The sequence below is a fragment of the Centruroides vittatus genome, unplaced genomic scaffold (assembly GCF_030686945.1).
Source record: "Centruroides vittatus isolate TY-2023 unplaced genomic scaffold, ASM3068694v2 contig_677, whole genome shotgun sequence".
NCBI lineage: Eukaryota > Metazoa > Arthropoda > Arachnida > Scorpiones > Buthidae > Centruroides > Centruroides vittatus.
Genome location: NW_027122424.1, coordinates 12,433 through 29,688, shown reverse-complemented (window position 1 = coordinate 29,688; position 17,256 = coordinate 12,433). Strand labels below are relative to the sequence as shown.

At 35.4% G+C, this 17,256-nt stretch overlaps 1 protein-coding gene across 1 annotated transcript in view; it reads right to left on the bottom strand.

The window, feature by feature from the left end:
• The window catches only part of puf (ubiquitinyl hydrolase 1 puf), a 139,219-nt gene extending 138,639 nt beyond the window's left edge, over positions 1-580 (bottom strand). The window contains exon 1 of the mRNA XM_067276129.1: positions 365-580. Coding sequence (XP_067132230.1) covers positions 365-407 — 43 coding nt within the window. The 5' untranslated portion in view covers positions 408-580. The remainder of the gene's footprint in view (positions 1-364) is intronic.
• Positions 581-17,256: the final 16,676 nt, after the last annotated feature.

The window sequence follows — 17,256 nt, the reverse complement described above, 5'->3', positions numbered from 1 at the left end:
CCGCAGAGTTCTACGGTGCCCCGGCCAGACCAAAGCGGCTTGCGATTTGCACATCTAATCCGAGAAGAAGGCCAGACCGTGGCGTCTGGGAGAAAAACCCAGAAAGGTACTGTACATCTGTGATTCGACGCGAGGGCGAAAGTGGAGACGAAAACGAAACTAGGGTTTTAAGGAGTGGAGAATTCGGGCAGAGCGAAAGGCCCCGTCGGTGGGCCTATAGGATGGAAGGGAGCACCATCCGGAGAGGAAAGAGCGGAAAGACGGGATCGCGAGAATTGGAAGCGGCGAAATTAGCGGGCGGCGAAACGGTCCGACTAAATAATAATGGGCAGTGCGAGTGCGAAAGACTGCAGAAAACACTAACATTTCTCTAGGAATTCGATGACCTCCGTACATATATCACACATTTCCGACTTCGGCTTATTTTCTCCAATGGATAAACATCACAGGAATTGGAATAAGTTAAACTCCTAGCCGACTACAACTATGTTTCTGCGGATCACACAAAAGAATTTACATCGTGAGAGTCGCCATTTTCTCCATTATCAACCGCTAGACGTGCAACGCAGTGTTGCCAGCCGGTCGATGGAGAATACTCCCGTAAATTTCCTCGACGAAATTATCACCCGGACAAATTTTTAATAAAACAAATAGATAAATCTGTCGTCTCGGGAGCTCGGTTGCAATGTTTATTTTTCTCATTTGAGAATTAATACGATAATATTAAAAGGAATTGTTTCTATTAAAAATATGATAGTCTTACGTAAACGAGGGGAAAAAATCGAAATAAGACGAAAGGAGTAATGAGCAAAATCGCCGAAAAAAATACGTTATTGCGGGAAATAAACTAACCCATTCTGTAACGGTAGAGAGTTTATGGAAAGAAAACGCAACCCGGGAGACAAATGATAATTGGGGTTCCAGTGCCCAGTAGGGGCCGAGTTTGGCAGCCGGATGGCCGAGCGGTCAAGGTGGCAGCCTACTTCTCTGAGGAACTTGGATACGAGTCCGATACTTCTCCGAGGAACTTGGATACGAGTCCGATACTTCTCCGAGGAACTTGAATACGATATCCCCAGGAATTTTTCGGGGTGGTCCGTCCTGATATGTCGGCCCCGTCCCTCACCACCCGACCGCTTCATTGTGGGCCTGGCGGAACCCATAATGGGTTTGCTAAAGAGGCCCTCTTAGTGCCCATAGGGCAGAGAGTTAAAAAGAAGTAGGGGCCGAGTGGATAAAATCACTAAACGTGGTTAATTGGTCTCGGAATAACGACGGGGGCGGTTTTCTTGGTTTTCTTTTTTTCGGTCTGTGGCCCTTTTTTAATTTCCACGGAGCGGTGCCCTTTTTCTAGTATTAGGATAATTATTTTTTATTTGTAAGCGGTTACAGGTAAGCATGATAAGTGTAATCTCCAAAAACATACTGTAAACATTACAGGTACAAAAACTGCCGTCAAATATGCGTACATCAATTGTTTTCAAATTATTACAGCTTTATCTGAGACGTACACAAAACACAATAAAGTATGAAACCTTCATTCAATGACTACGTTTTACATTCTTAATTATTCGGCTATGGAAAATCGTGATATCGGAAACGTCAAGTAATCGTTCCAACGTCAAAAATGGGACAATAATTTTCATTATATAAAGTCAGTTTTGATATCGGTGCCAATGCCATTTTTAATAATACAATATTTCTGCTTTCAAACGCAGGCCTACACTTGGCGGTGCGTTCATTACAGATTAATTTCATTACTAATTATTCCAAAGTTTATTTTATTATAAACAGTTTGACGAAATTATTAGAGGTTGAGGCCGAAGTTTTCATCGCGAAAACGTGAACGTCGGACGTTCAGCGTCGCCATCCTGTAAGCACAGAAGTTTGACAATGGCGTTTGGAACGTCGAGCATGATTCCAATGACTTTCCAAATGCTATTGTCAAACTTCTAGGTTTACAGGAAAGCGGCACTGAACGTCCGACGCTCACGTTTTAGCGATGAAAACTTTGGCCGCAACCTCTCTATTATCACATTACAGTATATACATTTTAAAGCAACAGTGAAAGAAATTTTTAGATAGACACCTTATTATAAATGAATGATTTTTCCATTAAAAAATACAGTAATGTTTAGAACGGAATGCTCTAACTCGTAAGATTATAAGGTGGAATTACGAATAAAATAAAATATAAGTAGGTTTAATTAAAAGTTGATATTTTCTCACTCTAAAAAGGCTCCTGGAAATCTTTTCTAGCTACAAACTTCTACAATTCAACATTTATGTCATATCTGTAAACAAGAAATCGTAATACGGCGAAACTTCCATTAACAGACACTCTTAAATAGCGAACACTTCTACTTAACGCGCACTAGACCCTTTAAATAGAACATCTATTATATTTACTTCTAAATAACGGATGCGATCGTCCATAACCGACCTTAGGATAACGCAACGTCCCGCCTTTAATATTTTAAAATTAAAACAAAGAATTAGTTCGAATATTCTTTCAAAAGACAAACTTTGTCAGCAGGCGTCAAATAAAGACACTGTTATAAAAAGTCGAACAATACTATTTACGTTAGAAAATTTGGTGGCTCCATCTGTTATCATATTTTATTCAAAAATTTGTTATATTTTAACTATTATAAAATGACAGTAAGCTTAGTTTTGAGGGTAGGGATCAGTTATATAAAAAATTGTAAATGCTAATAACGAGTAAAATCGACATTAAGTCCGACTCTACTGGAGATACACACACTAATATCCGTACATACAGAAATTACTTTCGAAATGTTTTTCCATTTCTCAAGGTGTCGTTTAAATTACGTTTCAAGATGCCCTAAGTCTAAAAATGTAAAAATCTAAAAGAGAGTCATTTTTGCCGAAACTCCATACTTTGTATAACACCCGGGAAAGTAAACAGAAAATGACAACAACCTTAATTTTCAGAGTAGGGGTGAGTTTTATAAAAGGGGAAAAAATTGAAAATGCTATCAACGGGAAAAAATTCTGTGGATGCCAGCGCGAATGTTGGCATCTATTTCATTTAATATCTCGGGATGAATTAAACATGAAAACACAAAATCCGGCACGGTAACTTGATTATAAGGGACATTAATGATGATAAATTTTGGTGGTTAAAGATCGAAAAGGTCGAGAAACAGTGGGCCATCACGTGTCATATCTCCAGACAGATCGGACTTAACGAAGATTACTTATTAGCATTTACGATTTTCTTTATAAAATCAATTACTACCCTCGAAATTAAGATTTTTGTCATCTTATAATAATTAATAATATCGAAACATTTTTTCATAACAAAATCTCATAAAAGACACAAATTAAATGTTATTTTTAAAATAACACACAGGAAAATTAGGCAACTCATTGTAGGAATTTCTTTTGACTTTTTTGGGTCAAAAACGTCGAAATTGGCAAAAATCTCGGAGAGTAAAAGTTGATACGATTCCAATATTTTATCGTGTTATATACACAAGAAGCCGGGAAAGTTAGATGGAACATTGGTTCCAGTTGCTTACAAACCAATAAAAATGAAAGGTTACCTACATACAATTCATATCCTCTATCAATTTACATCATCTTGCCCCCCCCTGATCCATTGGCTGGCGTCGTCCTTGCGATATTATCTAATATAATCACAAAATATAGATATATCGGAGTAAACTGGAAATTTTTATTACTATGGTTAAAATTTTGCTTTGCAGGTTCAAAAATCATAACAGGGAAGATCTTATAAAGGTTCTTTTATATTTATGTGGATGAACTTTGCAAAGCCATGACGAGCATAGGAGATGGGTTCGGCCACAGAGAAATGGCAGAATTTCTAGAAGATATGAAAGTTCACGAATATGGACAGTTCAACTACATAGATTATGTCACTAAAGTGTCAATGAAACGAATTCAAAAGAACATATAAATATAAATCTAGGGTCCAATATCACTACACACTGTTTAAATTGCCACCGTATTTGATTTCAAAACTATTATTTTCGTCTATTGTTAATAATAAGATCAACTTAAATTATTATATACATTTTTAGTCATTTTTAAGCCCGTGTATTATAATTTTGTGACACTCCAAAATAAAAAAATTGAAATAACTTTTAAACTAGTAAACATTTTAATATAAAAATTTACCAAAATGTATTAAATTATATTTAAAATCTGTAGACATCAATAATTTTTATGCTTTTAACCTAAAATTTAAAAAAATATAAAAAAACAGGTGTTTATACATATGTTACAGACTAGAATTTGGTATATATTTATAGTAACCAAGTTAGAATTCTTAAAGGAGTGTCGGATAAACGGGATTTATCCAATGTTTATGTTTATAGTAATTACAGAAACTTCCTCTAAACTCCACATTTTAAATTTAATGAAATCTCTCTGGATTTACTTCGAACTTTACACTCAGAAATATTTGAACTCAAAAATAGTGTTAATATTTGTTTTTATTTATTTTGTTTTACAGGATAGACTAAAACATGGACCAGACTTTCAACAGATGAACAATGTACAAAATCGCTTATGCCACACTACTGAAAACCTATCTGGCTTTCAGTAGATTTCTTATAATACAAAACCTATTATGACAACCTACAGAGGTTGTCATAATAGGTTTTGTATATGGTGTAGGCAGACAAAGGGGCAAATATGATGTATTGCTGCTCATGCCTGGGTCAACAACCTCAGAAATTTTTCAGGGGAGGTCTGTACTCGATATATTGAATGCATACTTCATTACCCCAGCCAGTCTCGTAATGGGCCTGGATAAAAGATCTTGGCACCAACAGTACAAAGTTGCCTTTTGTATTGAAATACAAACTGGAATAAATCTCTTTACAGTTTCCTATCCATGAAACATTAAATTGGGTACAATAGAAATTAATAGGATTGTCATCGGAATATAAGAAGTAAAGAACGGACTGTTTGACGAGTGGAATAAAGGTGTAAAGCTGAATAGCAGTGACGTCATTGCGTTACAATGAAATGTGCCGGTAACCTTGAGCCCATGCAATTGCTAGAGAGCTCTTTCTTTTTTCTTTGTGTCAATAAATCGATTTGCCTTATTCGTTTCAATGAATCAGTGGCGTGCCGAGACATTTGATGACAGGGAAGCTGCGTTCCTGTAAGAAGCCGACTTCCAGGGGCAATCAGTTAATTACGCGTCAGTGATGGTCTAGGGCGGGGATGGGCAACCTGCGGCCCGCATTCATATATTTTGCGGCCCGCGACACATAAAATGTGAATAAATATATCAATTTCCCAGCTTAAGGAAGTATGCAGCAAAAATTCAAACGTTATTTTTACAACTTATGTATGTGAATAGTTTTTCCCGCAATGAATTTAGTAAAAATTAAAACAAGAAACCGGCTAACAGCCACATCGAAACTAATTTAAAACTAGCAGTGACGAATATTTAACCAAATATTTCCAATATATTACGTTCACATCAGGTCCAGAAGCTAAATTAAGTATACCTAGGCTAATTTATAATTATATATGAATAAATAATTCTGATTTACCAACATTTTTTTCTTTCTTTCTGTTGTATGCGACCCGCATCAGTTCAAAAGTCTTAAAATGCGGCTCTTACATAGAAAAAGGTTGCCCATCCCTGGTCTAGGTTCCATGCGTATTCATTTGTTCGATAAGCCAGTAAAAACTGTAGACTTCTCTAAATGTATTTTTAATATCACAATTACATTTTGAATCGCTTGCCACGATATAAGGGCTAAAATTAAAAATAAATTATGAAAACTTACTCGGTGAAATAAAATGTGCGGTGGATATATCCTGGTACAATATATTGTTCGATTGTATTAATATACTTTAAAGAAAATTATAATTAAATGTAGCTTTGTAAAGAAACGTACATAAAAATAACATAAAATATTATTTACTTTTTAAATTTTAAAACAATCCACTTAGTCAAATAGCTCGATAAGAGTGGCTAGTGATGGAATCAGAGACGTCGGGTAGGTGTGCAGTGCGTGCGTGCCAAATCCCGAGGGTGCCAGTACCGGTTAATGTCAAATGCCTCTTTTGTTGCTCACTAGTATATATCAAAGAACGCGATAGGGTTGTTGTAAATTTTAAACGTTTCTCACCATAGCTGTGAAAATCTAAATATGTTAAACTTAATACTAAGTAGATTGTCCGTCATTTGTTTTTTTAACTAATTCGTTTTAGGACCAGGGTCCACGGAAATTTCCAAAATTCTTTCCCCGGTGTAAAGGTGTAAGATCGATTATAATCTATAATCTTAATCATACGCTATCGTTACTTTTTGCCCGAAAAACGCTGAGCTCATCTGCTGCAATGCATATATTTTGACTTTTAAATTGTTTTTAAAGGGTATTTTTACTTTTTATTAGAATCAAAGTGAAATCTATTGTCCAACGACATTTTTTATTGTATTTGAAATAAATAAATTATTGCGGTTAATATAAACACTGAAGTAATAAAATTCCAGTAATAGAGAGTGGTTGTCAGCAGCCATATGTCTTTTCTGACAAGGCGTACTTAAATTTGAGGCAGAACGCTACCTCTGCACCGTGCCTTCCACGTTCAGGCATGTGTCTCTCTTAGTTGGATCTGGCCGCAACACTCTGACAAAAAATTTCATCGAGACACTGCAGCACAGATCACCAAGCCTCCCCACCACGACAAGGTGGAGACACGACGGGGAGGGTACCCCCTGCCTTGTTAGCATTATTCCAATCTCACCCACTGCCCGACACGACACCGACCAGGATGAAGAAGAAAATGTTAAAGAAAGAGAAAGAAAAAGAAGAAAAGAAAGAGAAAGAAGAAAATGTTAAAGAAAGAGAAAGAAGCAGGCCGTAGATGCCCTCGAGTCGTCCAGACGGCCGTAAAAGTCCTGGTCAGATCAGCCAGGAGTGCGGCAGAAAAGAGATAACCCCGGGGGCACCACGAGGAGGTCAAGGCTCGGAGGATTTGAGTTTCCGCCTTCATTTAATCCGGAGAGACGCGAATTTCGTCTGTCCCCATTACATGAAGTCAAACAAATAAAACGCCCGATTGTCATATTACATTCTTATTATTTGTATTGTCGATTGTTTATTGTTTCGTCAATCGGTATATTGATATTTTCACAGAAATTTTTGCAATTTATAAATCAAATTCTTCACAATTATATTAATGTATAATTAATGAATTAAATTATTGCAGACAATTTGTAAATTCGTTCTAGCAACAACATTCTCCATTGCAACTTTTTACTTATTTTGTTTTAAATTTAGAAAAAGTGAATGTTTATGAATTTATGTAAACATATTTCTTGTCATTGTCTTAAATTCAGTACTGTAGTCTTAAACTCGGGGTATACTGTTTGTGTTTGTTTAATTTATTTGTTCATAATATAACGTAGGACAGTGGTTCTTAACCTTCGAGTGTTCCACGAAAGAAAAGATTTTAAAGTTTTTATTCAAATTTATTCCCATTGCAATATTGGTAGACAATTCCATGTTTCTATTTTATTCAATATATTAAAGTTTATTAGTTTATTGCTTCCTGAAAGTAGTACACATGGAATTTCTTATCAATTTTTGAATATATTGATGCTAATGCTGCGTATAATAAAAAGTGTATGAATGGTGCTCCGCGGCCTCAGAAATGTTGAGAACCACTGACGTAGATGAATCATAACTTTTTACAAAATACAGCATATATTTGTGATATAATCAGAGGATACACAATATTTTTCCAAAACACAGGGTATATGGAATATACCATTTACTACAGTAACTAATAGAATATACAGTTTTACATAGAAAAATAACACACAGCAGTTGAGCTTAAACCTCAACTGCTGTTATTTTTCGACTATAATATAGTCGAAACATATGGTAATCCTGTAAAGTACTATTTTTAGTATCTTAGGAAACCGACACTAACTGCGGCCGGTAAAACTTCCGGTAGCCTAACGGGTACTTTACGCGGATTCGAGATTAGTTTGCCAGGCCTGGGCTTTTACGCGTGCACCGAAAAATTAGTAAGAATAACGACAAATATCAAGTCAAAGCGAAAAAAGTTTCAAATATATTTAATTAGTAAATAGAATTTACTATGTACAATTATCTATAATCCAAAACAAAATTTATTAACGAAAATCAACAAGTCAACCCGACAATAAACTCAGCTACTTAGCTTAACTTAATATTAATGGGGAGTCTATCCGCTGTTAGACGTGACTGCTTAACTTTTTTGCTTTTCTTTTTTAGAACCATCGCAGAGAAATTTGCATTTATTGTCAGGGCGATCTGCCATTGGATGCTTTTCACGTGATAGCTAGATGTACAAACTTTGAAAAAATACGTGAAAGTATTTTTGGTATTCCTAGTATTCAGTTTGATAAGTTTTTGGCCCTTATTGTGTACCTTTTGTACGAAGTTTGGCGTATATTTTGTGTTAATTTGCATATTAAAATATTTGATTTGACCGAAAGGTGGCATTCGCTTCTTTCCTTTAAAGTGTGTTCGTTGCAAGGGATTTTTGGGAGTCTATCCGCTGTTAGACGTGACTGCTTAACTTTTTTGCTTTTCTTTTTTAGGTAAGTTCTTGTTTTATTATGTCTCAAGGAGTAAAGAGGAAGACTTTCTCACCAACTGTTCCGGAGAGAACACCAAGTAGACTTAGAAGGAGTAGTTCCGGTCAGGACGAGGAGGTTTCTGAATTACTACAAAATTCGAATTTTGATGTATCGGAAGGTGTTCGTTTATTACTGCGTATGCATGCGGTTCTCAATGGTAAAGTGGAGGATTTTATAAAGCGGCTCGACCATCTTACGGAATGGCTTAAGAATGTGGATGAGGCTCTGGTTGACTTTGAGGTTAGATTAGTTAATATTGAGACTAGGATTGGTTCGGGTGGGTCGGAGATGACGAGCTCCTCCCTTATTGATAATATTAGTATGAAGGTGTCGAAAATGGAACGGGAGATGGATTATATGGACAATCAGCGGAGAATTAATAACTTGGTTATTCATGGTTTGGAGGAGGGAGCCGGAGAATCTGCAATGGAAACATTGGAGGTTGTTAAATCCTTTGCTGCGAATAAGTTGAATTTGCCTCTGTTGCGATATGTTGATGCCAGGCGAGTCGGTAAAAAATTGGGTGATAGGCCTAGAATAATAATTTGTCAGTTTAGTTCTCTTAGTGATAAATTATCTTATAAAAAAGCAGTTATTGAGTCGCGTAACTTAAATGTTTTTGTTAACGATGACTTTTCTCAACGACTAAGAGACATTAGATATAAGTTACGTGTGTTTGGAAGACAGAAGAAATCAGAAGGTGCTCATAGTATTCGTTTATCCTATGATAAAATATTTATTGATGGAGTAAAATATGGATATGATGAGAATTTGGGGAAAATTATTGTTGTCTCCTCATAGCAACCAGTAATCCAGGCTACCTCTATCGTGGCGTGGAATTGCGCCGGTATCAAAAATAAGCCGAATTCATTTTGGAAATATATATCGCAATTTGATGTAATCTTTTTATCTGAAACTTGGTATTCTGCTAAAGGTAATAATAGTAATTTTGAAGTTTTATCGGATTATAATTGTATCATTGGTGACGCTTTTCGTGATGGTAGTAGGGGTAGATTCAAGGCTGGATGGTTGTTGTTTATAAAAGTGTGTTTTTGTTATAGAGTAATTTATAGAGATGATTTTTTGGTTTTGATTAATATTATAGTACCTACGGGTGAATTTTTGTTATGTTTTGTGTATATGCAAGAGCATAATTGGCAGGAAATTTTTGAGATTTTAATTAACTTTCATTTTAATGAAGATTCTAACCTAATTATTTTGGGTGATCTTAATGCTCGGATGGGTGCGGAAAATATTATTCCTGATTACATTGGTAATGTTCTTGGTATTGATTATGTTAAAAGAAGCAGAATATCCAAGGATGCTATCGTGAACAGCAGAGGGCAAAAGATGCTTCAGTTTTGTATAGATAAAAATTTAATAATATTGAATGGTAGAATGTTGGGTGATGAAGCCGGTGAATATACGTTTGTGTCTAGTTTGGGTTCATCGGTTATTGATTTTGGTCTAACAACTTCCTGTGTATGGGGTTGTGTTAAATCTTTTTTTGTTGATGATTGTTGTTTATCGGATCATTTTCCTATAGTACTATGTTTGGACAATCCTGCTCAACTTAAGGTGACTAATAAGGGCAGCTTTTACGAAAGAATTTTTTGGAATTGTGAGACTATGAATACATTTGTGCGAGACTTTGAGAAATATTTGTTAGATTGTGATTCGGTTTCTCTATCAAGTGTTAGTAAAGTAATTGTTGAAATAGCTAATTTGCATAATATGAACTCTAAACCTAAGGACTATTTAAATATTAATAATTGGTTTGATCTGGATTGTCGCCTAATGATCCGTAACAGAAATAGAGCTTGGAGAGCGTTTAAGAAACGTGGTTTAGAATCGGATCGTAAATTATTTGTGTTATTTCGTAGTTTGGTTAAAAAGATTTGTGTAGCTAAGAAAAAAAAGTTCTTGTATACGGTTCAGAACTCGGATATCTTTCGTAAAAATAATAAATGGTTTTGGAATTTGTGTAAAATTAGAAATTATAATAGTAAAGTGAATATTTCTTTGGAGGAATGGTTTACTTATTTTTATTCCTTATATGGTTCTGCACTTCCGTATAGTGTAGATTTGTCTGTTTTCAATGAGTGTTTAAGTTGGTCTGATGAAATTTTGGATGTAGACATTATGGATTCCGAATTGAGCTATGTTTTAAGTAAAGTTAAGGTTGGTTCTGCGCCTGGGGTTGATGGTATACCTTCTGAATTTTGGAGAATGGATTGTGTTTTTCCGATACTGCTCAGAAGTTTTGATAGAATCTTGAGAACGGGGGCAGTCCCAAAAGACTGGGGCAGTGCTATTTTATGTCCGGTATATAAAAATGGCTCTAAAGTAATCCCTAGTAATTATAGAGGAATTTCACTGCTGAACTGTGTTTCAAAGATTTTTTGTAATATATTGTATCACAGGTTGGTTACTTGGTTAAATTTGAACAATATTTTATTTGAGAATCAGGCCGGTTTTCGTGAAAAATATTCTACGGTAGATAATATATTTATTCTGCATACCCTTATTTCTAAGACTTTAATGAGGAAAAGGCGAAAAGTATATGCATTCTTTGTTGATTTGTCCTCAGCTTTTGATACGGTGGATAGAAATTTAATGTGGAAAAAACTTTTGAAATATGGCATTAGTTTTAAATTTGTTTCTTTACTTACAGAATTATATAGTGAGTCTAATGTAAAGATTAAATGGGGTCGTCTTTGTTCTAGGTCTTTTTTTACTGCTACTGGGGTTAGACAGGGCTGTTTTAAGTCCGGTATTGTTTAGTATATATTTAAATGATTTAATTGAACAAATAACTAATTCTGACTATGAAGGTATAGAGGTGAATGGCATTGGTATCAAAATATTGGCTTACGCAGATGACATAGTCTTGATAGCCGACTCTGTTAGAGGTTTACAAGGATTTATTAATATTTTGGACAAATATCTTTTAGAAAATAACATGAGTTTGAATCTTATGAAATCTAAAGTTGTTGTTTTTCGTAACGGTGGTAAACTTGCTAAGTCGGACAAATGGTGGTTTAGAAACGATGTGATTCAGGTAGTTTCTCAATATAAATATTTGGGTGTTGTATTTAAATTTAACGGAAATTATAAATCCCATATTCAGATTGTGAAAAGGAATGCTTTTATTAAAACTGATAGAGTTATTCAGATGTGTAGGTCGGCTAAACTACGTAATTTAAAAGATTGTTTAAAGATTTTTAACTCAATTGTCACATCATCTTTGTTATATGCTGCCGAGGTTTGGGGTTATCAATCTGATGAGTTGGATCCGGTCCTGGCTAATTTTATTAAAAGATTATTTGGTTTGCCTCGTTGTACCCCAAGATATTTGATTTTTATGGAATGTTCGCTATTACCTTTGTCTTTTACAATACTAAATAAGTGTTTGAATTGGATCTTTAGGACTATTGATTTGGATGAAAAGCGATGGAGTAGAACGTGTTTAGGTTATGTGTTAAATAATAGGGATCTGCTGTGGTCCAAAGGTTTAAGGAAAATTTGTGCTGAGAATGGTATTAATTTTGATGAATTGCTAAATAATTATCACTGTTGCGCTACTTTGAAATTAAATTATTTTGACAACTTTATCTTTGATTTAAATCGTCGTATTAATGTAAGTTCTTATAATGTTTGGTATAAGCACTTAAACAAATCTTTCTTCGACTGCTTGATTTATAACAATAATCTCTCTTTTAATATTTGCTCCACGATAATGCAAATCAGATGTAATTCCCTTAATTTTTTACAGAACCATCGCAGAGAAATTTGCATATATTGTCAGGGCGATCTGCCATTGGATGCTTTTCACGTGATAGCTAGATGTACAAACTTAGAAAAAATACGTGAAAGTATTTTTGGTATTCCTAGTATTCAGTTTGATAAGTTTTTGGCCCTCATTGGTAATGAATGTAATTTTGATTTAATTAATTTTGTTCAAAAAATTAAATTATTTTTTAGGTAATCTATTATTGTTTTATTGTTTCAGTGTACCTTTTGTACGAAGTTTGGCGTATATTTTGTGTTAATTTGCATATTAAAATATTTGATTTGACCGAAAGGTGGCATTCGCTTCTTTCCTTTAAAGTGTGTTCGTTGCAAGGGATTTTTGGGAGTCTATCCGCTGTTAGACGTGACTGCTTAACTTTTTTGCTTTTCTTTTTTAGGTAGGTGTGATTGCTTTTTTACTTATATAGTATTCTTTGTTCGGATAGTTCTCCCCACATTTGTTTTCTTTTTATATATATATTTATATTTTGGTTAAATATATAATGTTATTGTTTTGTGTAATATATTTCTATATTTTTTGTATATGTTCAGTTTCTCTGTAAAATTTATGTATTGTATTTGTATATTAGTTTTGTTGTAAATGTTATGTTTTGATTTTGTACTCCCGCATCATGGGTTCGTCCTAGTATGACTAAATAAATAAATAAAAAATAAAAAAACTTAATATTAATTCCCCTTTGAAAATTCGACAAATCAAATACTTAGGACTTATGAACAAAATCTCTTACGAACTAAACGTCTATCTGTCACCTCACTATACTAGGAACCTATTTCCTCAATCTTTTCGCTATCGTCAATCGAATTCCTCTCCCCTTGGATCGTCTAATTCTCAATCTGGACTTCGACCAGGAATCATCTCGCTCTGGAAATCACCTCGTCATTCTTCGGTTAGCGTACTGGTTTTATGCTGTGGGGTTACGTCACAATTCAGCTGGGTTACTCCCCTTATTTATATACTTAGTTTTCTAACATTAAGTTTCTTTCTGGCAGCTTTAATTTTCCGACAAAAGCTTATAAACCGTTTACAAAGTATTTAGCACAATTTTCTGGGATGTTTTATAACGGTTTAGTAAGTATTTCTTTGCTAGTGAGTGTGGGGATTCCCCCTCCATTTTTTTCTGCGGACCGTTTACTTCCGCTGGGCAGCGCAAGTGCGCGAGATTTTTCCTACGGTGCTCGTTCCTTCGTGAGTTGGTTTATCTTCTTTTTTCGTTACTAATAAGAGAGTGGTGGAGAACCTTCGTCCTAAATAAACATAAGCCCCAAACAAAATATAATAAAACGAAAAAATAATAATAAAAATAAAAATAACGCTCGGACTCAGTTCCTTACAATCCGGATTAGCGACACGCAGGATGGGATTCACAATCTGACTCCGGACTAATCGTTTCTTTCAGAATTTTCTAAATTATTTAATAAATGTATTGAATTTAATTAATCTTTAAACAAAAATGCAACTTAATTGGCTCTCTTCACAGCAAATTCCGATACTTTAACTAAAAATTATTTTCAATGTGACTAGAAAAATAGTGGGCAATTTAGGGTGAAGTTTGATTCAAACAATTAACCGATGCGGAATGGATTAATCCACGTTCTACTTTACCACGGAAATAGTTCTGTAATTCTGCAATTCTTTGCTTAATTTTTGTAAAAATAAAATAAATTTATATAAATACGTAGCCTACGTCCTCGGATGATCGAGGCGGTTAAGAAATCAACATACGGCTGTGAGATTATATAAAGTACGAACGAGTCGACACGGAGAACTTTAGTGATTTCTTCGATGGGACAAATTAATAACAAACGTGCTTGGTAGAGCAGACGCTTAGAAGGAGGAATCCATATATCTCAGTAGGGACTAGACAAAGACAACTATCCAAATTAACAAAATAACCCTTTAATTTTCCTTGGAAACACAAATACAATACAATACATCCAGGGAAACACAAAGGAACGTACGGAGCCCGACAATCAAATTGTGTGTTAAAGCTATTCGGTAAGAATAGCTTTAACACACAATTCTCCCGACAATAATATGCTACAGAATTCCCGTAACGCGCAGACATAAAACGTACCGACAATGAGTTTAAAGTGTACCTCTTCTTTTACTTCTTATCGGACAGGAAACAGTTCGAAAACGAAATCTTCCCGCTGACCTGGTTGCAGAGTCTACTTTCCGGCTTCCCGATTAATTTTTTCACGCACTTTCATACACCACACTCTTCCCTACTCATCTTTCCTTCTCTCTCTACTTCCGTTCTAACTTCTCCCCGAAACACACCCTCCAATAAATCTGCCCCCTAGGTTACACACCCAGATTTACACAACTCCTCTCCACCCAGTCGGACCCACCACGTGGCGAAGGGGGGCAGGAAAAGACGTAAGGCACACGGCTTTAGGGTATCCGGCGAGCAACCCCAAAAATTTTTCATAAGCGGTCTTGTCCCGATATGTCAGGCCCCTAAAAGGCTCTTTTAGTGCTTAAAAGGAAGAAGTCAAAAAATGAAAAAACCCTATACCCTTTGCAACATTCCACGATTGAACCGACTGTACGAGTGAACCGAAATATTCATTATACACCAGTGGCGTGCCGTGACATTTGATGATAGGGAAGCTGTGTTTCTGTAAAAAGCCGACTTCCAGGGGCAATCAGTTAATTGCGCGTCAGTAATGGTCTATGGGTCCATTACTGAGTATATGTTTATTTTAACATAAAATAAACATATACTATGTACAAAATAGTTTGCTTTAGGACAATCAGCCGTTCGGACATCCTGGGCGTCGATGTGGTTCTTCGATGGTCGATCGAAGGTGGCCCGGGATAGTGGCGTTGACAAGTCTGTAAGGCACGGGGAGACTTCGTCCGTTGGAGTCGGGGACACGGTCTAAGTCCGAAATGGCACGGGTTACAGGTTGGCACAATAGATGAGAAGTCGTTTTTTTTTTCCGCGTTCACACGCGGCGTTTTGGTTATTCGGAACGTTAACCGAGTGCCAGGTGTCCTCGATTGTCGGAGATTATATCAATCTCCGTTCTTTCTTTTATCCATTTTGATTGGTCGTTCTCCCTCAATCACCTTCCCGAGTGGTTGGTCCCTCGTTACTAAGCGTAACGAGACTCTTGCCTGGAGCGTGAGAAAAGTCAAAATCGAAGATGAATTCGATCTTCCACCGATCATAGGACGACTTCCTTCCGCGATTTATGGTTTCTGCCTGACAGTTTGATAAAAACAATGGGTGTTCGACTACGAACGACTTTTACTATGTTTTTTTAAACTAATAAATTTTTCTCTAAATTGACCGTTTTTTCGCGTCTTTCGTGACGGGTCAGACCTGTCCGGTACATCACATTTCCATAGAAGTTTTAAACAAATGCTGGAAATGACAAAAATAAACAATTTACGTATTTTAGTTCTAAAATACAAATAATACATACATAATACAAATTGATATGATACAAACAATGATAGAAAAACTTTAAATTTTTTATAAACTAACTCTGTTCGGCCATTTTTTCCGTAAAGTCGTTAATTACTTTATCATAAAAGTCGCTGGTCGTCGACTCCATCGACGTATTTAAAAGCACTTTTTTTATCGAAAGCAACGCTAGCGACGACAATTTTTCCTCCGACCGAGTGTTCCTGGCCATGTATGAATTCGCTCCGTGGTCAAAAAACTGCGCTCAACAGACCCACTAGTAGATGGTGCCGTAAAAATTAATGATATTAAATCATATAATTCTTTTAGTACGTCTTTGTTCGGATCGGCATTAATTGTAATATGTTTTATGTTTAAGAGTTACTTGTCAATATAGTCCGGACACGAATATAAATATTGCGATTCACTACGTAATTTAGATAAATCAAAAAATTTCCCATAAAATTTACTTAATTTAAAAAATTAAAACACGCTTGGAAAAATTGTTAATAATTTTAATATTATGAAAAACATCTAAAAGTGATAAAAATTCTAAAGATTTTATGTCTGAAAATCTGTCAATATAATTATAATTTTCTTTTAATTATATTGTAATTAAATATAACTTTGCAAAAAAAACGTACATAAAAATAACATTGAATACTTTTTACTTTTTAAATCAAACAATTCACTTAGTCAGATAGCTCCCTACCCAGTGGCTAAGGGATAGAATCGTTGGAAGCGTTACACGTGTGTAGTTTCCACCAGCTAAACCGGCTGAGGTTGGTGCTCTGTAAAGCGTATGCGCCAATGCCATCTGGCTGCTTTACACCATCCGAGACAGCTTTCACGGCTTCTCGCCGTGAAAGCTGTCTCAGAAGCGCTTCCATTCCGCCACTGACATTCGAATATACATTAGCAATCTTATTGTTGTTTTCACATATAGTATAGAATTTTTTAATAAGATACATAATGCAGTTATACTAAAATATTAATTTTAATTAATTCACAGTACGTTAAAGTATGAAAATTTATATTTTAGAAGACAAAGGGAAGGTCATTGGAAGGTGGATGCGGCACTTCCAATGACGGCACGCCACTGGCATTTACTACATATGTCTCTTGCACTTACTGGCATGTTTTCTTTGTCTATTTTTGATGGGCAAATGCAACGCTTCTTCTATTTCCCACAATTATTAACTACATATTACCTCTTAGAAGGATTTTAACTTCAATATTGTGGTTCGTAACATGACAAAGGTCAAAGTGTGGTTTTTCGTAGTAAATATTTTCACAAATTGAAAGCAAAGTTCTCACAAAAACTATAACTACGAGCAATTATTTATAGTGACATGGTCGCAATGCCGGCTGCAATTTGTAATC